Source organism: Lonchura striata, chromosome 30, assembly GCF_046129695.1.
Source record: "Lonchura striata isolate bLonStr1 chromosome 30, bLonStr1.mat, whole genome shotgun sequence".
Classification (NCBI taxonomy): Eukaryota; Metazoa; Chordata; class Aves; order Passeriformes; family Estrildidae; genus Lonchura; species Lonchura striata.
The window spans coordinates 4,301,763-4,329,697 of record NC_134632.1 but is presented as its reverse complement, the minus strand read 5'-3'; the positions used below and the strand labels follow the sequence as shown (position 1 = coordinate 4,329,697).

Below are 27,935 nucleotides of genomic sequence, written 5' to 3'. Positions count from 1 at the left end.
CCCCGCGCGCCCCCCCCGCGCGCGCGGCGCTGAGGCGGCCCCGGCCCGGCCGCGGAGCCCCCGGGACCCCCCCGCCCTCCCCCACACCGGCCATGGAGGGCATGGACGTGGACCTGGACGCGGAGCTCATGCAGAAGTTCAGCTGCCTCGGCACCACCGACAAGGACGTGCTGATCGGCGAGTTCCAGCGCCTGCTCGGCTTCCAGCTCAGCCCCGCCGGCTGCGCCTTCTTCCTCGACATGACCAACTGGTGCGGGCCCGGGGCCGGGGGGGCGGGCGGGACGGCCTGAGGGGGCTCCAGGGGCCGCGGTGCTCCCTCAGCCTGTTCGCTCCAGGCCCCCGGGCGGTGTTTGTGCTGGGCCCTCTGTCCCCTGCCCGGGCCGGAGCGGCTCCCACGGCGGTGGGGGAGCGGGACGGGCCCGGGGCTGACTCTCGGCCCGGCTCGGGGTGCGGTTTGCCGGTGCAAGGGCCGCGGAGCTGTTGGGGTGGCGAACGCACACACGGGGTGTGTGAGCCGCGGGCACGCACCGCGTTCGGGCCGCCCCGACTTGGAGGCAGCTTCGGAGCAAGGGAAATTGTGGCAGAAAGGCGCTGTAGGATTCTGGACCCGCGGTGCACGTGTGAGAGTTACCGGGGTGTTCGGGGAAAACTCTGCCTGTGGACTGAGGGTCTCTAAATCTTCCGACTCTTGGGTGTGTGTTTGTCTTGATAAAGGCTCAGTGTCACTGACCAAGGAAAAAGCAGGCACGGGTTATCAGTGAAACTGTAGCTCGAGAAAAACAGAGAAAATATTCAGTACAAGGGTGAAAAACAGCAGGTAGGAGTGTTCTGGTGCAGTGAGCCCAGGAACTGTAAAAAGGATGTTATGGAGCAGCTGCTTTGTGAGTCGTGTGGTTTGGCTCGATTTGGGCTCTTGCACCTCTCAGCCCATCTCCAAAGTGTGTTGACCTAAAAGCTCTGCAGGGTGGGGGCTGCAGGAGAGCAAATGAGTGCTGTGTGTTTCAGACACGTTGAACACAGATCACTTCACTAAGCTCTGCTTAGAGGTAGACCATCAAACCCAGAAACCTCAGCTTTGAAAACTGAAATCCAGGGGGAGGTCAGAATATCAACAGTTGGGGGAAAACTTGTGTGGAATTGTTGAGCTTATAAACAGTGGGAAGGCAGCTTTATTGGCTTTTTGGTTTTCCTTCCTCCTACAGCTCCATATCGAATTTTAATGGCAAATAAGCATCTGCAGAAGGAATAGGGGAATAGCAAGTAATTCCTTGTGTTTTGTAAGCTGACACAAATGTGAAAGAAGGTCTTGAGTTCAGGAGTTTGCTTGGAAGAAATGGTTGGTTCCTAGGAGAAGATGCTTTCCCACCTTATCCATGATATGACTAAAACTGACGCTGCACTATAATCCTGGGGGTTCTCTGAGGTTCCTGGGGAGAGCAGGGAACAGAGTTCCCTTGAAAGTTGCTCCTGAAGATGCTCTGTGTAGCAGTGTTCCTGGCTTGTGCTGAAGCAGCTCTTTTTCATTCAGGAGTATTGAATTCTTGGTTGAAATAACAGCATTTCAAATCCAGCCTCAGAACCCAGGGCTTTTTCAAATGTTAGTTTAATTAGAAAAAGATCTGAAGTGTTTGAAATAGTCTTAATTTCCTAACGTACAGGAAAACTTTCCAATAGTTTGGTTCTGAAAACATCGGTTTTCATATTTTTTAATCAAGTTTGGTAAGTCTTGTGGCTGGATGGGCATGTGCCTGTTGGGGTGGTGAGATATGTATGAAGACAAAAACGAGTGGGACTGCTCTGAGGGCTCAGAGCCCAGGTGAGTGCCCATTCTCAGCCTGGCAGGGGTTGCTCCTTGCCCCCAGCTTGGTGCTATTCCTCATGCTGGTGTGTCCTGCTGCCAGCTGTGCCCTGTGCCTGTCCCACTGCCCAGCTCCCACCCCTTCCTAGATGGCCACAGGGTCGTTGGCCCTGCTGGGCTGACCCTGCACTAACCCTCAGCAGGGACAATCAGGACGCCTGTTCCTGTTCTGGAAGTGCTTTTCCCGTGTCATTGAGGGGCCCTGTGCAATCCACACTGCCCAGGTGATTCAGGTGCCCTACCAGGTTTGCCTTGTGTGGCCTGGGATTAGGGTCAGAACCTTCTGGCACCAGCATGTCCTGCAAATAATTTGTCTTGATGAGACAATCAGATCACTTTTCCAAGTGTTGCAAAGTCATAGCACGTTCTTTCAGGGATGATCCCTTCCCTTCTTCATCAGGATTGATGTTCACCTGCAGGAAATGGTGAGGGAGCTCATGGTGGGCTGACAGAAGGGCACGTGTTGGGTATTCCAGGTTCTCTGTAGCAATGTCCCAGGTGTGAGTTAATTAACAAAGACATAAATAGTTTCACTAGAACTTGTTCCCAGGTGTGAAGGCTGCTCTTTGGCAGTAATTGTCATCTCCAGACCTGCAGTTCCTTCCCCACTTTGTGTCTTTCACATACTGTAGGGAACACTCAGAGCTTAATGTGCTTTGAAAGACCATTTCCAACAGCATCATTAGTAATTGTGGTCAGAGGACTTAGAGTGAATTAGCAGTACTGCTGGAATAAAGGAATTGTTTTTAAATAGCTTGTTTGGCCAATCTAGGGGGGGAAAATTAGTGGCTGGCTGTGGAGGAATACCTGTAAGTAGCTTCTAAAAGTCTGTGTCCAATTCTCCAGTTCCCAGGAATGCTCAGTGCCCCTTCAGACCTCTGTCAGGCTTGGGCAGTGCTAAGGAACTGCCAGCTGGCTTTATTAACTGCTGCAAAAATGCTTTGGGTTGAACATACTCATCCAAAGTTTCAGAGGCTGTTCCTTGATCTGCAGGAAATACAGGTTAAACCCTTTGTCTTTTCCTGCTATTTATTAAACACTTTCCTAGAGTTATGTCTGTTTTCTGTGCTGACTTCTTGCCTTCTTGCTGCATAAATCCCATTCCCGAGATCCTGGCTGTACATTCCCCAGCAGCAGCACACACCAGCCTGCTTTACCATTTAGTTATTTATTTTCCATTCAGAGAGGCTGCAGAGGGAGAGGCTGAGCTTTCACTTTCGGCCTAAAACCAAAAGTGAACTTATTTGTTCAAAAAGCAGAACCAAAAATGAACTGTTTTGATGCTGAAAACTTTTCTTCCTTGAGAGGAAACCCTGGGTGGTGGAGTGGGGAGGGCATTTTGCTACTCTTGCATCCAGGATCAAATCCCCCTCGGTTACCTTGGCTCTGCTCCCTCCCCTCCAGGTGTTGGGCCCCACCACAGGTGGGAGGAAGGGGGCTCACAGGAGGGTTTTTGTGGTGCAGTGAAGTCCCACGTGTTGCTTGTAGCTCCACAGTGATCTGTGAGATGGGCAGGAGTGGGTCTGAACCCCTTTGGCCTTGGCTTGCCTTCACAGGGAGCTCTGGAACTCCATAAAAGCCATTGGATTCCTATAAAGCTGGTGTGGAAATTGTATTGGGACAAGAAAAAGGAATTATTTTCTTTTAATTGGACTGTGTGCCAGCTTTGTGGGTGAGAGGCTTGGAGCTGCTTCAGTTCCGTGAGAATGTGAATTAGTTTGAAGTAGCCAATGATGGTGGATTTAAAATCCATATTTTAGTGTAGCTGGCTCAGAGATTCCTAGTTTGGAAAAACGAATGTATATTTCAATAATTTACATGTAATATTTCTTTACATTCTCTTTTTAGCTCTTGTTTAGAAAGCTGAATTTTTATCAGAGCAGTAGGTGTGATATTTAATTGAAGTGTGTCAGGTAATGATGGTTTCCATTGTGTGGGTGGGGAAAAAAGGCATTATTGTAACAAAGCTTTTTGGATCCAGCTTTAGGTGAAAAAGGTCATTATTTGTAAGGTTGTCAGATCTCTTCTAGAGATTCTGGTGGTTTTTTTCATCTATTTAGGAGAATTTGTAGCTGTGTCATGGTTTAACTAGTACTCCCTAGGTGATGTTTTGCATGAAGATAAATTTATCTCTGAAAATACTGCAGAAATCTGCAGTAAAACCTTGTTCTCTCTCATGTCAGGTGTGAGGCAGCTCTGTGCTACAATTGCTTTATAGATTCACATTTCCATCCCTGTGGGTGGGCTGTTCAAATTCTTTATAACCAGTGAAACACCTGTATTGCCCAGAAGTGGATGTACTTAATTGGGAGTCTAAAGACATGATTTAGCTAATAGGGGTTTAATTGCTTTTCCCATGACTTATACAAAGTGTAGGTGCTACTCAGAGGAATACTTGAGGTATATTTGTGTAAGTCAGGACACTCAGAATTGAACAGAACAGACTGGGTCAAGGGGATTCACTCACATGGGATGTGTTTCCAAAGTGGCTCACAGCAGCATTGCTCCTGATTTTTAACCTGAGGTGTTTGCAGACACCTGCAGCATGCAGGTGTCCTATGAGAACAGATGTTTGGGCTGCTCTTCAGATTGAATCCACGTTCTGACAAATGTGAGAGGAAAACTTCCCCCTTGATCTGTATGGACCTCAAGCTCAGTTTTAACACCCCTTCCCTTTGGTGGGCAATCCTCATATCAAGGAGCAGGCAGGAAACCGTGACCTGATTCTGCAAAGAAATCCTCCTTCCCTGGGGATGCCTGTGGGTTTTCATTCCTCACCCAGCATCCGTGGGGCAGTGACAGCAGCGGGTGGGAGTTCCCCTCATCCTTATCAGGTGACAGAGACCAGAGTCCCATGTTCCTTCTGTGACTCAGTACACGTTTGTCGAGCAATCTGTGTCTTGGTGTGACTCTGGTCGGGTTAATATTTGTTTATGGTGACCAGCTGGGCCAAAGCTGGTGAGAAGGCTTGCCTCAAAACATTGGTGGGGTGTTGATAAGCTTTAGTAGGGAAGAAGGAAGCTGAGGCTTTGTACTTGATGTCCATCTTACTCCAACCCAGTTGGTGACTGTCCTCACAGGCAGAAGTGGCACCCCAGCAGCAGATCTGGTGGTTGGTGAGGTGCTGTCACCAGGATGTCAGGACAGTCTGGGGAGGTGTATGGGTTGTGGCAGGTGCAGGGTCATTTACACCCTTGGGCTGGGGAGGAAAAAGAGGTTTTAAACTGTTTGGTCTGTTGTGGTTCACTTGAAACACAGTGGATGTCACAGTGCCTGTGAATCATCCCAGGCTGCTGCCTGTGTCCACAGCTGTCTCCTAATGCTACTAAAAATAGCAACATTACAGAATTAAACAATTTAAAAATATTTTCTTAGAAGCTTTTATCTAGTGCATAAAAAAAAAAATCCCAAATGCACACCTCTTCTCCAGAGCAACTCAAGTGTTTGACCTGATTATTTTGAATGAAATTTAGACTGTAAAGAAATTGTATTTATAACTGTGGAACATACTATAATTGTGCTCCAAGGTACAAAGCATTGAAAAATTCGGTGCCTGTGGCATGAAAGCATAAGCAGGTAACTGTAGCAGAATAGGGAATTGGGTACAATATAATTTTGGTCCAGCTGGACTCTGCCTTACATGCCCCAACTTGTTCTCAGACAGTTTCTGTGGCTTAATCCCCTTTCACTTTCATCAGACAATTATAGATCGGTAACATAGTTGGTACTGAGGAATTGGCAGTTACAGAATCTCCTGCGTGCTGGCAGCTCTCAATGACTTTCCACTGGGAAGAGCTGTTGCCTGTTTTCAGTGGCAGCTCCTGCTGGGACATTCTCGGGATATTTTACCCCCCTCTTAAAGCTGGTGGGACCAACTGCTTTGGGAGGGCTCAGCTGCTGGGGATGGTTCTGAGGACTGCTTGTAGCACCAGTATTGTGGTGCTGCTGGTGGCAAGGGGTTGTGCTCAGGTGCTTTTGCTGTGCTTAGGTGATATGCTCAGCCCTGTGCAGATATCTCGAGAAGGTTTCAGCAGCTGCTGTTGGTGTTTCTGTGCACATTAAAGCTGCTCAAGGAAAGTGAGTTCCTTTGATGGTTTGGTGCTCTGAGGACACTGTGCCTCTCCTGTGGGCTCTCAGTTTCTCTCGTCGTGCTGCCCCTGCAGACACAGGATTGCTCCTGTCACCACAGGTTTCTGTCTTCTTCCTAGAACACCCCACTTTTATGTGGAACTGCTGTTTTCAACTAAGACAATGAAATGTTTTTCTGTGTCTTCATGTGAAAAAATCCATAAGCTTTAAATTAGCCAGATCTTCTCCCCCACCCAGCTGTGTAAATTCAGCTTAAAGCTTTCAGCTTCCCTCAGTGATCCCTTTCCATCATCCTCTAATGTAGTTTCCCAACTTCATACACAGAATTTAGTGTAACTTTAGTATAAGAAGGGTCAAGAACGAAGAAAACTGACACAGAAATTTTGCTTTCTGAAATTCTGTCTGCTGAGAGATATTCGCTTATTAAAATTCCAGCCCTTCAAAACATCTTGAGACTTTGCACTTAATTGCCATGTGTCATCCCTATTGAACGTTTGAATTGAAAGCTCCAGGTAGAAGTGCTTTCCTGCAGCATGATGTACATGCCTCTTCCCCCACCCCTTCGGCCTTCCCCAAGGCTTGGAGTGAGGCATCTCCTGCTTCAGGAGCCACAGAAGCTGTTGGAGATATCCCAGCCTGGATTATCAACAATCCAGGTCCCCAAGAGCTGGGATGAGGAACATCCAACTAATGTTGTGGAAACAAAGAGATGAAAGGGATTGCCTCACTTGGATGTCTCCCATCTGCATTTTCAGTCTCTCCCCCCTGTATCATGTAGAGAAGTTTCATTATTTGGGAATGAGAAACTGTCCATCTGCTGCACTGTTCATTTTTGGTTTTTAACAATAGGCACCTTATGGGGTGCTGTGGTGCCTGGTTACAGACTGCATTTGGAGAGCGAGAGGAGCTCTGTGAAGGTGGAGACTTGAGTTACAGAAGGAGACTGAGGTGTCCTACATCACATGTTCTGCGCTGGAGATTTTATTGTGCTGTTTAGCACTGCCCAGCGTCTACATTGCAGATTTCCAGGAGATGTTACCTGAGTTGCTTAGCTCAGGACAAAACACTGCACCCTGTGAGTGCTGAGGGCACCTGCCTGCTCCTGCTCCTCTCACCTTCCAGGGGGACAGACCTTGGCAGCTTCCTTCCAATGGCCAAGTCCGTTTGTTACATAAGAAACATTGCTGGCTGTCTCTGGATGACCTGAGGGCTCCTTCCATCTGAAATTCCGAATGGAAGGTGCTGTTGCAGGGAGCATTCTGCCTGATGTGTTCTCCAACAGCCCAGGAGAAGCAGAGCCCTGCAGTGCTACAGGAGCAGGCCATGGTGGGTGCTGTGCTGTGGGCATGGGCAGGAGCCAGGGAGGGAAACTTGCAGGCTGGAGTTTGAGCCTAAGCTGTGATTTGATTTGAATTTTTATCCCTCAAAAATCTGTTCTTTAAGAAAAATCACATCTTTTTCTTTGGCTCTCTCATCAAGTAATTTGACAGTATATGAAAGCTTGCAGATTCCTGTAACATTCATAGTTCAAATTCTAATGTCCCTTGTCTTGTATGTTTGAAGCACCTGCTTGTACCGCTTTTCTTCCAAGATATTGAACTTCTTTATGCTGAAAGGATTCTCCATATTCTGAGAAGCAGAAGGGTTTTGGGCCCGTGCTCTGCTTTGCTTGAGGCCTCAGCAACCTCTGTGCTTCAGTGCCTTCAGTCTCCTAAGAAAATCTGATACAGTTAATTAAAAGACAATTTCTATTTACCCGTATTCTGTTGGTTGTTTGCAGGACAGGGAGGTTGTGTAAGGGGGCCTCGAGTTTGTCAACTGAGTTGGAAGAGTTTATTTTAATTTTGAACACTGAATTACTTTAATTAATCAATGGCTAAATATATTGGTTTGTCTGGAAAAAAGAGGGAAGGGAAAAAAGGGCTCAAGAGGAACCACCTCTTAGCTATCACTTAAGAGTTGTTAAGGGATGTCATCAGAGCTATTAGCAGAGAAGGTTTTAACTTGAATATTGTAATTTAGCTCCTGAGGCTTGAAATGAAGCAGCAGAGCAGAAGGATTGATCTGGAAAGGAACACTTTGGTGTTGTGTGGGAAAAGCACTTGACATGCAAGAGTTATGGGATGCCCTTGGAGAGGAAGGAGAGGGATACCCAGAGTTAGAGTGGATTTGATTGATAATGTGGAGCTACTACCTGTACTTACTTCCTACTCCCCTCTCTCTTTCTGGGATCTGGCTCTTAAGGCTAAAATGGAGCACGGTGCTGAGTCCTGGGCTCACCCCATCACTGGGGTGACTTGTGACTGCAGGCTTTTCCTGGGATTGGATCCTGTCAGACCTGCTCTGTAAGTGTGGCAGGGCTACAAACTCCTGCGGTCCAGGACTGCTCTAAAAATGGAAAAATTGCTTCATTTTGGGAAGGTAAAGAGAGCCTGAGACCTGGAGGGCCCCGTGAAGAAAGAGCTGCATGGCCACCCCTGTAATTAGGAAAGCTCAATCATGTCCATTACACTGGTTGGATTTAAAGAGTTGTTTGGCTTATAATAGTAATTTATCACGTATGACAGAGAGCAGAGGGTAGTAAGTAGTGTGGTGTGAGTCACACTGAGAAGTGAAATCAAGCAGGCAGGGATATGTGAGCAGAAACCTTTAGATGATAACTGGACCCTCTGAGGGCTGACCCTTGTGTCTGTCCCTGCAGCATCTGCAGCTGGGGCTATGCAGTTACAGCTGGACAAAGACCTAAAAAAACCCCAAATACGTATTTTAAAATAGACTAATTTCAAGGCCTTGAGTGTGTTTGCCCTAATGCATCTCTGTCATTAGGGTCACACTTGGTTGTGGGCTGCATTGATGGCAGAAGGGCGAGTGCAGCGTGGGCTGCTTGGGTTCAGCTGCCTGCACATCACCCGACTGCAGAGAGTTCAGCTCTGCGAGTGGCATTTTCCCCAGAGTGCTGCTCTGCAGCTGATCTGGGGCGTTTTGGGCCAGGGAGGAGAGGAGCACTGTGTGTTAGGGGGAGGAGCGGGACAGAGCCAGTGGTGGTTGTGCAAGGTGTGAGCTGGGGGTGCCTCTGGCACAGAGCGTGGCCACCGCCACTCTGTCCCTATCTCCTGGGGTTGTCTGTGTCAAAGAACATGAACTCAAGGTAGATTTGCTTTGTCATCCTGACTTTGGCTTTTGCCACTGTGAATTTCTCTTCAGTTTCTGGAAGCTTCTTTTTAGTTCTCTACTAGGAAGTCTAAGAGGCATTGAAACACATAGAAGGGCTCACTCCAAACATCCCCCGTCACACAGATCATAGGGTGGGAGTGGGGAGGTGGGTTTGGGAATATTTGATCACAAACGGGGCAAATCTGTTTCCAGCTTGCGTTGTTCTTTAGTTAGTTTTTAACTCGATGCTGCAGAGCAGTGTTGTTGTTTCCCAATGGCAAAGCAGACTGAAATATGACCCCGGGATGGGAGTGCTGGCCCCAGGCCTGTGTGCACAAATAGCCCACTACCTTCTGAGGCCTGTTTGCAGCCCAGCAAACAAACACAGCCAGGCTGCCTTCCAAAGAGTTGCAGTAGAAATCTGCCCCTCAGAGCTTTTGTTTTTTCCCTCTCAGTGTCAATAAAATGTCAGTACCACTGATTCCAGAACGATTGCTCACAAGGTGTTGTGCTCCATCTGAAAATGTAGTTATGTAGTAGTGGATTAAGAAGAGAGCTGCATTGCTGTCTTTTGTATCTCCTACAGTACCTTTTGCCTTGGATTGCTGTACTACAGGAAGAAATCCTAGTGCAAACTAAGCTCTAGCTCATGATGTTAGCTGGGTGAGCGAGCAGGAGTCTCTTGGCACAGCCCTGGTGTGAGTTATGTAAATCTTGTGCAGTGTATAAGCAACAGGCGGTTGGTGACGTAAAACTGAGCATTTGTCTCTGTTTACTGGCTAATATGACATGGCCCCTTCCTGCAGCATTTGACTGAGCTGACAGGATTAAATAGAGCCCTGACACTCTTAAATAGAAAACGCCTCAGGCTGAATAATGGTTTCTGCTCTGGAATTCAGAGTTCTGGCCATGGCACAGGACCCGTGGCTCCTGTGTTGGACCAAAGTCTGCTCGGCATGGATGGCAAAGGTCTGGCTGTGACGCCGGGGTTGCTGAAGCGCTGATCGATCCCCGTGGCCATGTTGTGCAGGACATTCCTCCAGTGCCTCCTTAGCAGAACTCAGGAACTCCTGTGACTCACAGCGATTATCTGCTGGCTGCTGGCGCTGTGATGGATGGATTGATTGCAAAACCGATGGGGCTGTTCGAGTCCTCTCCCAGTGCCCCCCTGCTGTTTCCCCCCAGTCAGGTGCTGCACTTTGGGTTCCACGAGTTTTCTGTGAGGAGAACATGACACTGTTCCCATGCAGTTCAGATTTTATCCAGAATGTCTGATTTGAATGTTTTTTGCCGTGAACACTGTAGGAATTGAACAGGAGGCAGTTTCTTCACTCACTGTTTCAAGCCTCTTTCCAGCTGGCAAGCAGCCCTACAAAGCCCTGTGTTTGCTCTTGCTCAGGGTCACGCTGCAAATGTTTCTCTTGCTTTCACCTTGGCTGTCTGACTCGGACACATGACACCCCACAACTACCCAGCCCCTCAATATGTCACTGTGCCCACACAGAGCAGCTTCTGCAGGGCTTTGGTTTTAGGTGGTGGTTCCCAGTTCCTGAAGTCTTGATTTTGTTTTTTTTTTTTCTATCCTGCTTGAAAAAGCAACACAGATTTCTGCAGTCATGAATAAAAAAAGCAGTTGTTATGCCCATCGGGTTTGGGGAGATTTTACTCATCTCCATTCTCACAACACCCACTCACAACATGTAAATCAGGGCCATAACCTCTCAAACATGCATAAACAGAGGAATTACATGACTTGACAAACACTTACATAATGACTTAATAGTATATCATGGAACTGAGCTAAGGCTCATGAATCCTCTTCCTGCCTGACTGTTCTTCTTCTCACTTAATTATCATGAGTTGTAGCTACACCATGGCTCAGGAATCAATAGCATTGTGGCTTTCTGAATGTCCTTAATATATCACAGGCTTCACTGTCATTTATCTTTATTCAGTGAGAACTTTTGACTCAGGTGGTTTGTAAGGTCCTGCAAGTTGTGACTACCCAGAGCTAAACAGGCACTTTTTTGATGAATAAACAGTTTGTACCTGATGGTATGTTTCAAAAACTCCAGCAAGGCTGGAGTTATTATCTGTAGCTACTGGTGCCCTTTGGCCCTGAGAGTTATCAGACGAGTATTCTTCATGTTTTGTTCCTCTTGACCTTGTGTGCCAAAATAAAAAGCAGAGGTTTGGTTAGTCCTTATGAAATTAGCTGAGGTAACAAGGCTGGTGTGAAGAAACTGTCCAGTGTTTGCCTCCTGAGGCATAGCTCTTCTCTTGGTATCTCCTGGACTATTCAGCAAGTTTCATAAAGAACTGTTGGAGTAGAAGCCTCCAAAACTTCTAAGTTACAAGATTTCCAGAGAAAATAGGAGCAGAGTAGAAAAGTTATCTAAACCAGCAAGAAAAAGTGCTGTATTTTGAGCTCTGTTATCTTGGAGAATCCATATGTGATAGAGATAAAAGCTTTAAAAAAAAACACACGAGCAGCAGAGTTATTACAGTCTGGATATTTTTGCTGAACTGTTTTAAGATGACATATGACCTGTGCGAAGGGCCTGACCCACCTGTACTTTGGGTTGTAATGTGCTTTTTTCCTTTTCAGGAATCTACAAGCTGCCATTGGAGCCTACTATGATTTTGAGAGTCCAAATATCAATGTCCCCTCCATGTCATTTGTGGAAGATGTCACCATAGGTGAAGGAGAGTCCATCCCTCCTGATACCCAGTTTACAAAAACGTGGAGGATACAGAATACAGGTGAGGCCTTTGGGCTGCAGCAAGCCCCATGCAGCAGGTGCTGTGATCCAATGGGAGGGATGCTGGTTTGAGGCAGGTAGCTTGTGTGCCCTCACCTGGGCTGGAGCCACCTGAGGTGCTGCCAGCCCGTGCAAGTTCCCCTTCCTGGGTTGGCACAAACATTTTGTGGTGGGATGTGCAGCTCGGTCAGGTCACCAGTCTTGTTCCTCATGCCACCACACAAACAAACTCTATGAAACTTGCAGACAAATGAGGCAGTGACACGAGGGTCATGTGGCAGGTCCACTTCGGGCAGAATTGCCTTTTCATGTTCTGAGAGGATGCAGGGCTGGAGAGACCACATTCCAGTTTGAAATAAGTCAAAGCAGTGACTGGGCTCCAGGAAGTGAGGCTGGGCAAAGTGCATTCCCAGTGCTTGGCCTGGTGGGATGCAGTCAGAGAGAGGAAAATGAGATCCATGGATGTGAAGGAGTCCCTTGTCCTCAAGCTGTGCAGTGATGGGATGTTGCATGAACATTTAAAACTGTCTGATTATAATTGACCTGCTTGTACTTGTGTGGGGGAGAACAATCTCACACCGAGGTGTGATGCTGGGAGTCATCACGAGTCAGGTTCAGCTCTCAGTATTTTTTCTTGTGAATAGCTGCAGGACTTGGACAGAATATCCACACTAAAACCACACTAAAAATCTAAGAGTATTTCATTAGCACGTTTAAGAACATTGATTTATAGAGAATGTGTTCTACAGGAAGGATTTAATATTTCAGGGTACTTTTTCTGCCTCCTTCTGTTTGAAAGTACAATGAAAGGGTAACACATGGACTTGCTTGAACTCTAGTACCATGAAAAGTTGACTGGCAATTTTTTTATAACTGTCCCAATTACAGCTCTTACAAATCTAGTAAGTGTGATAGGTCTTGTTTCTCCACTCCTAGTATCTCAATTTGCGTGTGTTATGACTACACCTCTATCTTGGGCCCTTACTGACTCCTCCCTTCCTTGTTCCTCTGATGTGCCATTTCCTGGATGCAAATTCAGCCTTAATTTAGCATCCTAGTTCAGTGAATGTTTCATTGTTCTTGGAATGTTTCACCTTCTGAAATCCTGGGCCTTCTCAAATGAGGGACAGGAGCTCATCTTGATTTCGGATTTCCTGGTGAGGCCGACATGTTTTGGCTTCTGTGTGGTTTGAACCTGGCTTGTTAGACCATCTGTCCATGCCCTAAGAGTGGTGCTGGAGGCCAGGGCTTGGTACAGCCACACTGCTGAGGGCTGGTGAAGTGCAGCTTCACATGCTGGTTATGACTGTGCAGCGTGAGGAGGACTGCAGCATTTGAAAACCATTCTTTGGTTTAATTAAGGTATAGTATCAAAGGGCTGTAGTATTTCCAGATAATATCTACTTGTTAGGCAGATAACTGAAGCAGAGCCAAGGTTTTTAACAGCTCTACAGGAGTCCTTGATTACATTACTTCAGTTCTAGAACACAAAATACCTGAGGCATGTGTCACTGGAGCGTTGCAGGTCTGATGAGTGTGACAGGCAGAGCTCAGAGATTGTCAGTTTGAGGCGTGTGAGCTGTGAGCTCAGTTCAGTCAGATTCTCATATGTATCAGTAAAAAACAATGCCCTGCTCTGGTACCTGCAGGACAGTGCTGCCTTGTCTGCCAGAAGAGCAGTTTTGTAGTAGAACCATTGCTGAAAGAGCAGCAGGATTTAACAGCCTGGCTTCCTCTCCCCACTCTGCCCCCAGCTGCTGCTGGCTCTGCAGGACACTCTCTGCAATTTATCATCTCCTGAGAGATGAGTGTACTGAAATAGAATGACATAATCATAATTTCATTTTATGAGGCTTATCAGTTGCAGTGTTCTAGGCACCTTGCAAGCCTAAAGCCATTAAACCTGATAAAAATCACATAAATAATTTAAACTAAACCATGTTGCTGGGCTGCCAACCTCTGCAGATGAGGCTTCATGCTCAAGTGCCCCATGCCTCAGGCTGAGGTCAGCCAGACACCCAGCTCCTGTTTCAGAGCCCTGCTCTCTCAGCACCTTTCCAGCTGTACTGTACATCCCCCACACTGAACATCCCGCTGCACTCGTGCACATCCTGCTCTCCCTGTGAGGCTGTGAATTCCAAAATAAGGACTTGACAAGAGAACCATTCCTTGCCGTGTCTTCGCTGGAGTATCCACAGGGATTAAATTAGCAGGCAAGCTGTTGCAAAGGATGCTCCTTGAGGTAACGTGAGGTCAGAGCAGCCTCCAGCGCGCTCGCCTCGGACCAGACGGAGCAGTTCCAAGCTTCGTGGTGGTTCAGGCTTTCCGTAGCCATTTCCATCAGCCTCAGCTGAGCAGGAGGTGTTCTCAGTCCTTGGCTTAGTCATGTGATGTGACTGGGGAAGAAGCAAAAGAAAATTGTGCTAAACTGATTTTTCATGAGTCTCAGGAGCACTTTTTCTTTCTGTCTGCCCCAGCACTTGTTATCTTTGGCAGCAGTGCCTGCATGCAGGAGCTGTTTTCTGTCTCTCTGATTGCCAGGTCACGCTGTCAGTCCCAGTATCTGCAGTCTAAACATGGATCTCCACAGATAAATTGTGTGTTCACCACCCTTCTTGCCACCTTTGCACAAGCCTGAAAAAAAATGTTGGTGCAAGGAGAGAAAGAAATGCTTTTAGGAAATAATGCTGGAACTTCAGTTACAGCTCAAACTATGAGTTCCTCTCGAGACTCCTAACAGGCTTAGAAAGAAATGAATCCCTGAAAGGACATGTTGCCAACACTTTGTATAAATAACAGGTATTTGATGTGGCATATTTCAGGAGCTTCATTGAGGGAGGCAGAAATAGGGGCACACAACACAGCCCTGCCTTTGTGTCTGTCTCTGGCCCTGGGAAAAGGGAGGTGTGTATAAGTTTAAGTTCCATTTTTTTTTTTAAGCTGTTACACTGTGACTTTGAGAATTTTTTTGTGTAACAAAGACATAGAGATTACTCAAATAGGAATTTTCCTGCTGGTGCCTAAATGCACCAGTTAAGCCTGCTCTGAAAACCAGGCTTCCTCAGCTTCCACTGCTGCTGTGTCCTGTGTATGTTGGTTTCCTTTGACCATCCAACAATTGCACAACTGTTTTAACAAGCATGTTTCAACCAGTCTTACACAAACAGACAAAGCTTTTCCTGGTGCGCTGTCAGTAATTCCCTCTCCTGTCTAATCCCAGGGACGGAGGCGTGGCCCCCAGGGGTTTGCCTGAAGTATGTCGGTGGAGACCAGTTTGGCCACGTGAACATGGTGATGGTGAGGTCCCTGGAGCCGCAGGAGATGGCTGATGTCAGCGTGCAGATGTGCAGCCCCAGCACCGCCGGAATGTATCAGGGACAGTGGCGGATGTGCACTGCCACGGGACTCTACTACGGAGGTGAGCAGCCCCTTCCCAGCCCACGGCCCTGCTGGGGACAGCAGGGACACCGCAGGCACAAAATGGAGCAGAGGGCAGAGGTCTGCCAGCCCAGGGCTGAAATACAGAACACAGAGTGGAGGAAAACATCAAGGGAGCTGCTTTGTTGTCTTGGTCAGTGTTTTCTAAGCACTGGAATAAATTACAGATTACATAAAACTCTGGAAAACAAAGGGATGTGCGCAGCTCTCGCAGAGGCTCTTTGTCCTTGTCAAGATTCTTTCCCAGTTTTCTATTACTTAACATTGTGAACAGCATATGGGCATAAAATAGTAGTGAAAACCTCATGTGAGAAGTTAATGCCCAGGGTTTAATGCAGTGATTTAGTCTATCCCCTGTGAGTTATTTCTCTGTTTAAAGAACACATTTGGCTATTTTGCCTGGTACTTCAGCCCGGGCCTCAAACATCTGCCTTCAGTGCAGCCTTTCCTCCCTTTTCTGCCAGCTGTAATTTACACTGAGAATATCTTTGTATCTCTGTTGGCAGCTGGGAGTATCCCAAGTTTCAGGGTTTGAGTGAGAGATGTTGGCACATGGAGGCAAAAATACCAGTGCCCAGAAGGAGGGGGCTACTGGCAGTGCTGGCACTGTCATGTGGCTCCTCATTGTCTGGAGGGGACACGGTGTGTCCCTGAGGGGTGGGCAGGGATATCCCCATGCAGGTGGGACAGCCTGTTCAGTTTGTTGGTGATCCCATATGCTCACAAAGCCGAGGGTTTCCAGAAGGTTCCCAGCCCTGAACAGAGGGAGATGTCCCTGCATTGCCAGAAGTTATCACTTGAAGAGTGAACCCCTTTGGCTGTCAAGCTCTGAGTCCGAGGGACTCTTGGCCTGCAGCCGAGTTGGTGGCTTTGCTGGGGGCTGCCCCGAGGTCCGGCCCGGCCATCCCGGGCCCCGGCCATCCCGAGCCCCGGCCATCCCGGGACCTGGACGTCTGTCCCGTTTTGGGGCGGGGGCCCGGCGATGCCAGCCCCGGCAGCGCCTGGGCCGCAAGGCCGTGGGCGAGCGGCAGAGGGCGCTGCAGAGCCGCCTTTGGGGGCCGCGTTTGGGGCGTGGGGGGATCCCTGGTGGGTGTGGGTGTGAACGGGGGTCAGTGGTGCTTGTGTGTGCAGGGGGGTCAGTGGTATGTGTGTGTGCAAGGATTAGTGGTGTCTCTGTGCAGGGACAGCGGGGGTGTAGTTTTCAGCAAGGGGAGTTGTGTACAGGGAGGATTAGTGGTGTATATTGGCCCTAGCAGTGAGGAGTTCCCTAAGCAAGTCATGTGCCCCTAAGGTAGAATCTCACTGTCCTCAATTGGCTCCTAAAATTCAAGCTGCTGATCCCAGACCTGGGGGACTGGAGCCAGTACTGCTGAGGCTTTATCAAAATGTGCTTTAAGCAATAAGTCTTTTTCTTGCTAGTGTAAAGGATGGAATTCATTTGCTGCTTCTGATCCTTCATAAACTCCCATCTAGTGACAAGCCAAATGTGTATCTTTCCACAGATGTCATCTGGGTGATCCTCAGCGTGGAAGTTGGAGGACTTCTGGGTGTCACACAGCAGCTGTCATCCTTTGAAACAGAGTTCAACACGCAGCCTCATCGCAAGGTAGAAGGAAACTTTAACCCATTCGCCTCTCCACAGAAGAACAGGCAACCAGATGAAAACAACCTAAAAGACCCTGGGGGTTCCGAGCTAGGCACAATCAGCAAAAACACATGGGGGCCTGCTCCTGACCAAATCGAACAAGATCAGAATGGACTGTCACAAAACTCTGTAAATCTCTCCCCCAGCAGTCACTCGAACAACTTGTCGGTAGTGACGTACAGTAAGGTAGGTGCCCTGGGCGAGCAGGAGAACGGGTAGGGGAGGAGCCTGGCAGGTGTGTAATTGCTCTTCCTTCCAAACTGCAAAGCCCTTTCCTTCTGCTTCTGCCAGACCTGCTAAGGAAGGTTCTGAATTTGACTGTCTGACTCTGCCAAGTCCTCATGTTATATTAAAATATTTTTTGCCTCTGATAGACTCTACCAGATCCACCTTTTTGTTTTTGCTTCAAGTCCTTCTTAAACTTTATATAACCTTGTTTGGGTGCTGTAACCGCAAGTGGCTGGAGCCTGCTCCAGTTGCGTGTGCAAATAAGTCAAAATATCTCTCTAGATGTGTCCTGAGTTTTACATAATTTTGAACAGAGAACAAATAACCACACTCTCAAACTTCAGATTAGCCAGATGACTTTAACTTCTTTTTAGCTGGTGTGGGGAGACTACACAGCACACCATTTGATTGCAGAAGCTGCCTGCAGGAACAGTCAATCAAAGGACCGTTCCTGTCTGTGTCCTTGTCTTGTTCATAATTGTAGGTGACTTTTAAATTATCTTTACTTTAAATCTCTCTCAAAAGCTTGCTTGGTGGATGCTATACGAGTCTGAGTGATATTTTGACTGTTTTTATTTGCTTGTGTGTGAAAAATAAATTGCAGGATTATTTACCATTCAGAATCCACCTGTTAATGCAGCAGTATGTGTAGGTGTGTACTGTCGTATGTCAAACTAGTTTGATTTTTTAAATCCTTTAAAAATGCTTTACTGTACTTTGAGCAGGCTGTGTAGGACAATAACACTTGGTTGCTGAATGACTTAATAAAGCCCTAATGTTAGTTCACCTACAGCACTTTAGTTCCTCCCTGGATGACCTGCCTGTCCTGTGCCAGTGGATCTTGTTTTAGTGACCTTTACCCCGGGGCTGTGCGTTTTTTATGGCCTGACTGCCCCCTCTTAGTGGTCCCAAAGAGAGCCACCATCTCTGGGCTGGCTCCTGCTGCTCACTGCAGTGGAGTGGATGGCTTGGGAAGGGATGAGCTGTCAGTGAAACACCCCCTGAAGTGGCAGTGCTGGAAGCTGCTGTAGGGGCTGCGTGCTGGGGTCACGGTGCTCCCCAAGGGGCTGGGCTGGGGCTGGCTTCAGGGAACGTGGGTGTGAGGAACCAGAGCCCCTGGCAAGGAGCAGCTGTGCTGTGGGAGAGAAGCCATAGGAGAGTGAAGCACCACCTGAGAGGTGTCACAAGGTTGAAGTGAGCTGGTTTAGCTGGTAACCCAGAGCTCTGTGCTCTGAGGAAACAGGGGCGGTTATAATCTAACCCCATACGTAGGGCAGGTGACCTTTCCTCCCCTTTTTCTTTGTTTTGGGGTTATTTATTTCTTTTTGTATTTACAGAATATTCTTGGGTGGATTTGAGGTGGATTGTCTAAGATTAAAGCAGACATTTTGTTTGCTGGTTTCAGAAGGGACAACTTTATAGTCCTTTTTTTGGTTGGGGGTGAGGGATATGGAAAAGCTACTTGATGTTTGGATGGTTTTTCTCTCTACTGCAGTTCTTCTTGTTTGTGACATACAAAGACAAATTATTTTATCATTTGGAGGCTGTTCTGGTAGCTCTGGAGATCTGAGTCATGTTCCAGCCTTGCCCATCCTGTCCAGGGCAGGAAGTTTTCTGCCACAGATCCAGTATTCCTATTGGTACAATACTGGTTCTGTAGTAAACAAGTTTGAGGGAGTTGGACATCCCAGACACCTGGTCTGGTTTGAAATGGTCAGGTGAACATTCCCCCCATTCCCTGACCAGGCCTCTGGGAAAAGAAGATGCAGTTTTGTTTGGTTTTTCCCCTTTGTGTGCATGGTGTACCCAGCTGGGGATGCTGCTGGAGCAGAAAAGGGGTTATTAGAGGTGATGTCAGGAGTATTGAATTACCTGAGGAACAGATGGAGCTCCAGTTCCTGTTGGGAAAAGCTCTACCTGGCCCATCTTCTCCACATCCCCAGGGGATCTGACCTGTACTCTGCTGCTGCAGAGGAGAAGGAAAACTACTGCATTGGGAGTTGCTGCCCTGTGATTGAATATTGATGTGAAAGGCTTTATTTCAGGTTCTAGAGTAGACAGGAGAGCACTGTGGGTTGGTTAGGCAGTGGCACAGACTCCAAGAATTCCTGGATTTTATTTATTTTGGGCAGAATCTCTGCTGTTTTTGTCTCCTTTCATGTACCTGGGAGAGGGAGGGAATCCCAGTCATGTTTGACAGGCCATTTGGTGAGCAAAAGAGATGCTTCAGGTTTAGTTAAAATGTTGAGAAGAGCCTGTGTCCTGTATTTAGAAGTAAAATAAGCCCTTAAATATTTCTCATCTGACTGTGGAGGCTTCCTCTGCTGACAGACACTGGGGACACCCAGTCATGCAGTGCATGAGACCATGAAATCTTTGAGATAAAATGAGCAGTTTCTGACATCTGCAGGTGTAAAACATACTCGATGCTGCCAGACCTTGTCGGAATTAGTTCTCCCTCTGGTGCACTGAGCAGGTGTGACTTGTCCTCCAGAGCTCCCCATTGGAGTCAGGATTGTGGCAACACCACCGTGCCATCTGCTGCTGGGTTAGACAATTACAGCAGCATTGCACACCTGGAAACATTCAAAATGCTTTTATACAGCAGCAGAGTGTGTGGTTTGGGTGTCCTAGGGAAAAACAAACAAAACCAAACACAGAATTCCATGTAAGTGGGTAAGATGAAACCTGTGGCATGGTTGGAACAAGCTGTGTGCCCTTTATTCCTGCTATGGCACCCACCTCCCTGGGGCCCCCTGCCCACCTTCCACACACACTGTGAGGAGGCTGCAGGCCAGGGCCTGCCAGGGCTTTGCTTGAAGCATGTTGTTGTTAAATCTGTTCCCAGTGGAGTTTTTGCATGTTCTTAGATGTAAAGATGTGCCTAAGTGCAGGATAGGATGCCCAGAAATCCCCATGCACAGATACTTCATTCTCTGGCAGTCACTTTCTCTGGACTCTCCAGAGATCTGAGGTAGATACAGCTTTCTCCTATTTACTCCTGTCTCATAGCAACCCTGCACGGTCACTGCTGCTCTCCTGTGACTGGCTTTTCCCTTAAAAGCCCAAGATCCAGTCTTACAGTGCCTGGGAATTAGAGTTTAATTGCTTAACTGAGGAAAGAAATGTACACATTTCCATGTTTGAGAAGATCAGAAATGCATAGCCATATCCTGACACTTAGATTGTACTTAACACCTCTATATAAAGTCCACAGATCTGTATCTAAACCTGCTGCCCAGATGAACTGAGGAATCACTTCTCTCTATGTCATGCAGGAAACTGCACCTGGAAGTTGTGATTCTGCAAAGATTTGCCCAGACAGGACACTGAGCATCATCGCCACCAAAGCAAATGGTGCCAGGCTGTCCTGGTCTTTGCTTGTGCTGCTCTTCAAAGCCCAGTGAAATAGAAACATATTTGGAGTTCACAGCTTTAAAATCTGAGCTCCTTTTTTCCTGCTGTGTTGATGCTCCCCATCTCCCTCTGTTCTGTGTGGAGTTGAGCTACTTGGCATCTTCCTGTACATAAGGGAAAACAAATCCTGTGTCCTTGGAGCCTTTAACTGGCTTCCCCTCTCTGAGCTTAAATGTTGCTGCTTCTAAAGCCATGCTTCTCCCAAACCAGGGCTCCAATTTGCAGATTTTTGGAGTACCTCTATAAACTATAGACAGAAATACTTCTACTGGAAACTGGGCATAAAACTGTCTTCATGCATGAGGATGATGCCCCAAAAATGTTTTCATCCATGGAGGAGGAGAAGCTCCTTCCATCCTGGTGTCTGGGCTGGTCACTGTGTGGTTACATCCATTTAGACAATGTGGGAGAAGGTTGGACTTGGAGTTCCCACAGCACTGCAGCCTGGGCTGGGCTAGCATGAGCTGGTTTGCCTCTCTAGTGGGAGATCGGTGGTTTGTGTGCTGCTTGTCAGCTCATCCATGAAATCCATGTCCTTCCTGACTGTGGAAGTGCCAGCTAATCTGGTTTTAGCCCAACTTTGCTCCATTGCAGCCCAGCAGAGTTGCCTGTTGTTTATCCTGGCCCAGCAGCACATCAGGGAGTTGTGCATGGGAACTCAGGTACCTGAGCCCTGCCACCTCCTCACCCAGGGGCACCTGAACCAGCCCTGCCAGTGCCTGCTCCCAGAAGGTTCTGAACTTCCTGGTGGTCTCCCAGCCACGCCATGTTTGCACAGCATGCATGGAATAAAACACAAGTGCTGGATGCTTTGTTCTGTGTTTGTGCTCAGTTTACGTAAGCGAGGTAGGAGCAGCGCGGGGTAGGAGCGGCCTGAGGGGATGGGGGCTGGCAGCGTGGGCTGGGGCCACTGTCAGTGTGCACTGGGAGACTCCTGTATTGCTGTGCATCCACCTCCTGTCCCTGGAAGTGTACCTGCATTGGTGGTGACTCAGTCACAGAGGTGAAATAAAGAGCTGTCTGAAAGCCTGTGTGTGATGGTTTATGAAAGATTCACTTAATCCTCGCTTTGTTCCCAGCACAGGTACCTCGGTTTACAGAGCTCAGTCTTCAAAAAGGGTTTTAACTTCACAAAACATCACTTCCCTTCTAGAGGCACGAGTCAAATGATAATTTATGCCAGTAGTTGTCATGCAGAGTCTTTGCTTGGAAAATCACAGTCCTGTGTTGTCGTACACTGGTCTGTGTGAAGAGCCAGTGCTCCCACCAGCAAGTGAGCAGTTACTTCTGGGGAACATTCTGGAAGAACTGAAACTGAGTTTGCAAAGCTGCAGCTGAGCTTTTCATAAAGACAGTGATCCCAGTTGGAGGCTAGACGGGAAGGCACCAAAAATACTGGGAGTAATCCTTCCATTGAAACAAGTCAGAAAAACTGCAATTGTCTGCAGAATTATTTTTGCATGTTTATGATGTAAAATGTTGCATAGAGGGAATAATTAGGCTTGAAAATGTCATACATTTTGGTATTTGCATTGCAGCAGTAATTGAAGTTTTCTGGTATCAAACCCTTACATTGTGCATGGTGACTAAATGTCATGGGACAGGGGAGGTGGAGTCACCTGCACAGGTCTGCACTAAAGCAGCTCTCACTTGCCTTAAAGATGCAAGTGGGGTTCAATTTTGCCAAGTTCTCATGTTCAGTAATGAATCTTGGGTAGGTGAAATGCAGTGAAGAGTGGCAATTCCGAAAGGGCTTTTCCATGGTGAAATTCCTTGTGTCAGAAGGAGCTGACCATGGTCATTTCCAGGGGAGCTCATTCCAGGGTGTCAGGTGTTCAGTGCAGGGTGGCAGGTGATGCACAGCTGTACATGCTGAGCAATCTCTTGTGCTGAGCAAAATTCTGGGTTTCACTGACACACTTTGCATAACTGCGTAGCCTTAAATTAGGTGCTCCAGAAACCACTGTGTGGAGATCCAGAGGGCTTCCCAAACCAGCTCACGGTGACTTCATAGGATCTCTGCATCCAAAAGCACAAATGAGCTGCTCTGATGTCAGACTGAGGGTGACTGCAGTTCCTTATACCACAGGGAGATGCTTGTGGAACCCCCAAATTAAAGCAAGCAAGTTTGGTTTGCCTCTGGCATCTCCTGTGAGGTGACACAGGGTAAGGGACTCCCAGGGTGGTCCCAGCAGAGGGGCAGGCTGTGGTTAAACCCCTCCTGAGCTCGCCAGGCAGTGCCTCAAACAAAGCCTTGTGTGCAGGTAGCTCAAAGATGGAGCAAATTCTGGCAAATGTGTCTGTACAGGTAATCAGCAGCAAATCCTGTTTTCCTTCTGCAGAGTGCTAAGTACAATAGCTTAATCCCTGGGAGGTGAGACTGCTTGGGATCCTTTTATACATTGCTTTTCCTCTGTGTCCTTTTCTTGTGCACCTGCTCACACCATCTTAATGTTTCTGTCCTGCTTCTCCCCTTCCCCCTATTCCAGTGAGTTTATTTTTGGAAATGTTGGATTTCTCAGTCTCTGGATTTTCATGGGAGCATCTCCTTCCTCAGGTGAACTATCATGCTGGAATCTGCTGGCTGTTCTCTTTGGAAAAGCTTTACAAACTGGCACTGCAGCATATTCCTGGGGTAGAAGCGTGTTTGTTTTTCCATCACTTGCGTGTATTTCTGTCTGCAAACAGCAATTTCCACATTCCCAGTCTTTCATACTTCCCACGCAGTTCAGGAGATGTCCTGGTTAATTGTCTGCTGATCCTCCTCTTGGTTGGATGCTGAGAGCTGCTTCATTTTGCCATTTGCTTGTATTTACCACCTGATTATATCCCCAAGAATGAACTTTTTCTCTCCAGCTGTAGCAAGATTACAGACTGTTCATGGCACTTCCTTCCTAGTCAGATGTGCAGCAAAGCTCTGCAGCCTGGGGTTTGCCAGTGACGTTGATCCTTTACACAATCTGTGTTCCTACTCATGGCTCCAGGGCCCTGGCTCCTGCATTGGGGGGGGGGTGGTTTGAAGTTGTAGAACATGAAGGAAATGGTATTTCCTAGGAAATTTGCCCTGTTAAAGGCAGAGTGGTGAAAACTAAAGTCAGAGCTTCCCGTTCAGCCAGAACAAGAATGGTTTGGGCTCTCACCCCGAGTGTGCTGGGAAGAGCTGGACTGTGTTTAGAAGCATTTGCATAATGGTCTTCCAATTCTGCCTTGAGACACAACAAGATTTTCTCCCTCATCTCCCTCCTGACCTCAGTGTGTGTCTGGGTTTGTGTGGGGGTTGTACCTTCTTCACTGACAAACTTCATCTCCTGTGAGCTGGGGCATCTCTTGCTGCCTGTTGGTCTTTCTTCTGCTTCCTGATGAAACCCCGGATAACTGACCTGGACAATAGAAGTTACAAAAGGAGTTCCTGTTAATTTGAGACCTGTGACTACATCTGACATTTAGGTGACTCACTTCAGGATGTAAAGGAGGGAAATGGATTCTGTAGGAAGCATTTTGGGGATTTTGGTAAATGGTCTGGTTGGTTTCACTGGAAGCAAATGTGCATTGTCATCTTGAGAAGGCACACCTGGCACTTGTGGGAATGTGGAATTCTTTTTCTTGGGCTTTATCTGGCATGGCCTCTCACCCATTTACAGCCCCACATCTGTGGGACAGACTGGGGAGGCTGCGGGGGCTGAGCCTGCAGGTGTTGTAGCATCTATAGGGAATTCTGGTGTAGAAAACACAAGTTATTTTGTGGCCTTGGCCTAAAAAACATCTGACAGAGGTAAGTGGTGGCATCTGCCCTCTCTGGGGAAGCCAGCCCTGGAACGTGTGGTTTCAGAATGTCCTTGGAGCCACGGTGGGGTTGGTGGGAAGCCCTGGGCTGGGCTGGGCACTCTTTGGAGCTGAGCACTGAGCATTTTGTTTCTTGCTTGTTGAAAATTGATTATGTCTCCAACTTTCTTTCAGGGTTTCCACGGTCCTTATCACTTCGGACAGTCTTAAAACACAAAAACACAAAACGGGTATCGACAAGAGGAGAATTTAAGAAAAAGTTGACTTTTGGGGGAAGGGAGGGGGATTCATGTGGCAGACAGACAGCGTGGACCCCCCTTCTCTGCCTCCGTGTTCTGGAAAAGAAGAAAACAAAAGCCCAGTAACTTAAGACTAGCTGTTTCCAGAGGAAAGTCCAAAACCTGAGTATGCATGTGTGACTGCTGGATTTCAGAGTGGTGTAAATGCTGACGAAGAAAAAACACCAACACTATGGGTTTTTAGAAATCATCTTCACATGTAATTAGGTAGCTTAAAAAGAAGTTTAAAAATGAAAATTTAAAAGCCATCTTTAAAGAAGAATATTTTGCCTACAGAGCGGTTGTAGTTTGAGCAAATGTTTAATTTCTGTTTGTTTCTTGTTCTATTTTTTTTGGTTTTCTTGCCTAAGGGACAGCGTGCATTTTCCCAGAACGTCCTGGTTTGCTGCCGAGCGGGACTGCTCAGCACCCGCTGGGGTTTGTGCAGGGACTGCTTCTGTCAGGCTTTTTTAATGCCAGGTTGGGTTTGCACCCAGCACTGCATTTTTAACAGCATCTGCTGGTTTTAGTTACCAACTTTTTAACCTTTTATTTCCTCTTTTCCTTTTGGTTTGGGTGTTGCTTTTAAGTTGTCCTGCATGTTGTTGGGAGCCACGTTATGGACAGGTCTCAGAGTTGGAGAGGGAGAGACTGGGACTTCTGGGATAACATGGAGGGCTCATCTCCCTTCCCTCTTGTACATGAAGTACACAAATACACACCCACGTTGATAAGAAACTGATTTATTCAAGTTCCTGAGCTGTCCTATGTGGTTAGCAGTTTAAAATCCCTTTTTGTTCACTCTCGTGTGCAGTAGCTGTGCCTGGAGCTGTGTGCCAAGAGGAATCTCTGTAGCTGTAATTCACCTGCTGGTAGTTGCAAAGCTTCACAGGCATCCCATGCTTTTCATTTGGAGTCTCCCCTCTCTTTCAGAGCATAAGTTTGCATTTGTTTGTCCTGTGCTGAGGTGTAGCTTAGAGGCTGATCCATGTGTTCTGGAGCACAGAGCAGGAGGTGACACCACCAGCTGGGTCCCACTGTCACCTCCTCTTCTTCTGCCTTTGTCATCTGGGCTGGGGGCTGCACTGAGGCTCCGAGTGGGTTCATGTTAGGGGAGGGATTGCAAAAGATTTGGGCTGCTCTGCTGTTCCTCCAGCATGTTTTCCTCCCGTTCTGGACTCTGAAGTGCAGCGTGAGGGGATGCAGCTCAGTCTCAGGCACTGTGGTGAATTTATTCTGGAGTGCTGACCCCACAAACAGAGGAGTACACCCTGCAGCACCATCCTGCCCAAATGAACCAGGCTGGAACAGCCATCTGCCAAAGATACAGGAATATGCAAAGCTCCCTTTCTTCCAGATCTTTCCAGTGAAGGCTTTTCCCCGTGTCAGAGCTGCACACTGCATGGCTTTGCCCTTGCTGCTGTTGGCTGCTTTTGTTTTTGTGGCTGGTTTTGAATGGGGGAATCTTTCATTGCAGCTACCAAGGACTGGTACCTGGGTGCATATGGATGGACCTCGTGGGGCCAGTGGGAGTTCCTTGTGTCCAACAGAGAAAGAATTGGGCAATGGATTTTGTTCATATTTCAGAGGTTCAGTTGTTACAGATCACCATTAGCTGAAATCTGCCTTCAGAAATCTGTTAGCTGGGAGGAACTAGTGTAAGATCAGAAACTGCCTGTATAGAAGTGGCACCACGGGGTTTGAACTGCCTGACACTTGCACTTGCAGTCTGGTGGGGACCTGGCTGTGCCCTGCATCTGGGCAAGTGTTGGGATTGGAGTGAACCTGCTGAAGGTGCTGCTTCTTGGAAGGTTGAGTTCTTGCTGTAAGGTTGCTGTAACAACATTTTGTCTTGGGTTAGTTCTGAGTATTAGATCTGAGCATTGATCTGGGGGGTGATCTGCAGCCCCACAGTGTGGTGTGGCCAGGAGGAATCTTTGCTCACTCCCTCCTTTCCTCACAGGTGGCTCACAAGCCCCTTTGAGGAAATGAGCATCGCACCTGCAGCGCTGCTGCTCCCCTTCTGAGGGCACTGAACCCCTGGAGACAGCTCTTGGTTCAAATGATGAGGTGATTCCTTATCTTTATTAGCTCCTTGTGTCAGCTGCATGGTGGAAGGGAGGGGAAATCAAGGTCTGAGTCTGAGAATTAGAGCTGTGCTGTGACCTTTGCCTGGTGTCAGCAGAGACACCTGGGAGACCCTTGCACTTGGATACCCCCACGCTGGCTTTCTGCCCCCTGGCACGTGTGCTCCTCCTGTGTCCCCTGGCTGCCACACTCGTGTTCCTGTGCTCCTCCTAAGGCTGAATTTATTTCCCTTGTCTTGAAAAACCAAAACCTGCATGTGCCCCAAGTAGCTCTGTGCTTTCCCACTCCGAGGGCGCGCGCGTTTGCAGTCCGAGGTGTCCTGGTGACGAGGGTCCCACGTTGCAGGCTGTGAGGAAAGGCAGGGCTCTGAGATCTGCAGCTCTTCTGCTCACATCCTGCTCTGCCCAGGCACTGGGGGACCCACGGAGCACTGGTTCTTTGGGGCCAGGGTAGTGGCCCCTGCTGTGGCACTGGAAGGATGTTTAAAACGGGTTGCTCTATCTCTATGTTTTTCCTTGAGTAAAAGCTGTTTCACTGAGGCCAAAGGTGGTTTTATCTCCTGATTTCTGGGAGTTTCGTGTTGCAGCCGGCCCTCAGATTGCTCGTGCTGCAGGTGTCCAACTTTTAATGGGGAGATTGAGATGAATTTGACCAAGTTCTGCCCAGGTGATCTCATGACACTGCAGTTTGTATCAGCTCCCATAAGGGAAAGGGTAATGTAGAATATGTCTGATGGCCTCTAAGTGGGTCCCTGTGGTAAGCGAGAGCCACTTGGACCCTGTCACTACCACAGCTCAAGCAGTGTCACCTCCCAGCCTTGGCAAACTGGAGCAGGATGTCCCTGGGACTGGCCCCGAAGTGGCAGTGCCATGGGATGGGGGTGAGAGAGTGGGAATCTTCTGCCCACACCTCAGGAGTGCTGGATTCGAGCCCTGCCAAGGTTTGGGAGCTGGGGCAGAGCCGTGCAGTCGGAGAGCAGTGGTGTGGGTGGAAATGCACGCTGTCCCACGTCTGGGTTTCTGTTGTGTTTAATTTTTTCCGTGTGTGAGTGCGTGGGTGGTTCCCAGCCTGTCTGTGCTCGCCGGGGCAGTGCATGTGTAGCACGGGATGGTGTGTTGCCTCTCTGAGTCTGGGAGAAGTCCTATGATAGCACATTGGGGGTGAAAATAAAGGAAGCTTTTTCCTTAATGTATAAA

The 27,935-nt window shown here is 48.0% G+C and overlaps 1 protein-coding gene across 1 annotated transcript; it reads left to right on the top strand.

Annotated features, from left to right (window-relative positions):
- The first annotated feature begins 35 nt into the window (after positions 1 to 35).
- ILRUN (inflammation and lipid regulator with UBA-like and NBR1-like domains) lies at positions 36 to 27,935 on the top strand. Its single transcript, XM_021535990.2, has 5 exons — positions 36 to 250; positions 11,709 to 11,863; positions 15,083 to 15,280; positions 16,803 to 17,131; positions 24,548 to 27,935. The coding sequence occupies exons 1-5, from the start codon at positions 93 to 95 to the stop codon at positions 24,581 to 24,583; spliced, it is 876 nt and encodes a 291-aa protein (XP_021391665.1). The 5' UTR covers positions 36 to 92; the 3' UTR covers positions 24,584 to 27,935.

What these genes read in the sequence shown, in the direction of transcription:
- ILRUN (XM_021535990.2), top strand. Translation starts at nt 93, where the DNA reads ATGGAGGGCATGGACGTGGACCTGGACGCGGAGCTCATGCAGAAGTTC. An exon ending in TTCCTCGACATGACCAACTG is followed by an intron (nt 251 to 11,708) that starts GTGCGGGCCCGG and finishes TTTCCTTTTCAG; the next exon opens with GAATCTACAAGCTGCCATTG. An exon ending in GTGGAGGATACAGAATACAG is followed by an intron (nt 11,864 to 15,082) that starts GTGAGGCCTTTG and finishes GTCTAATCCCAG; the next exon opens with GGACGGAGGCGTGGCCCCCA.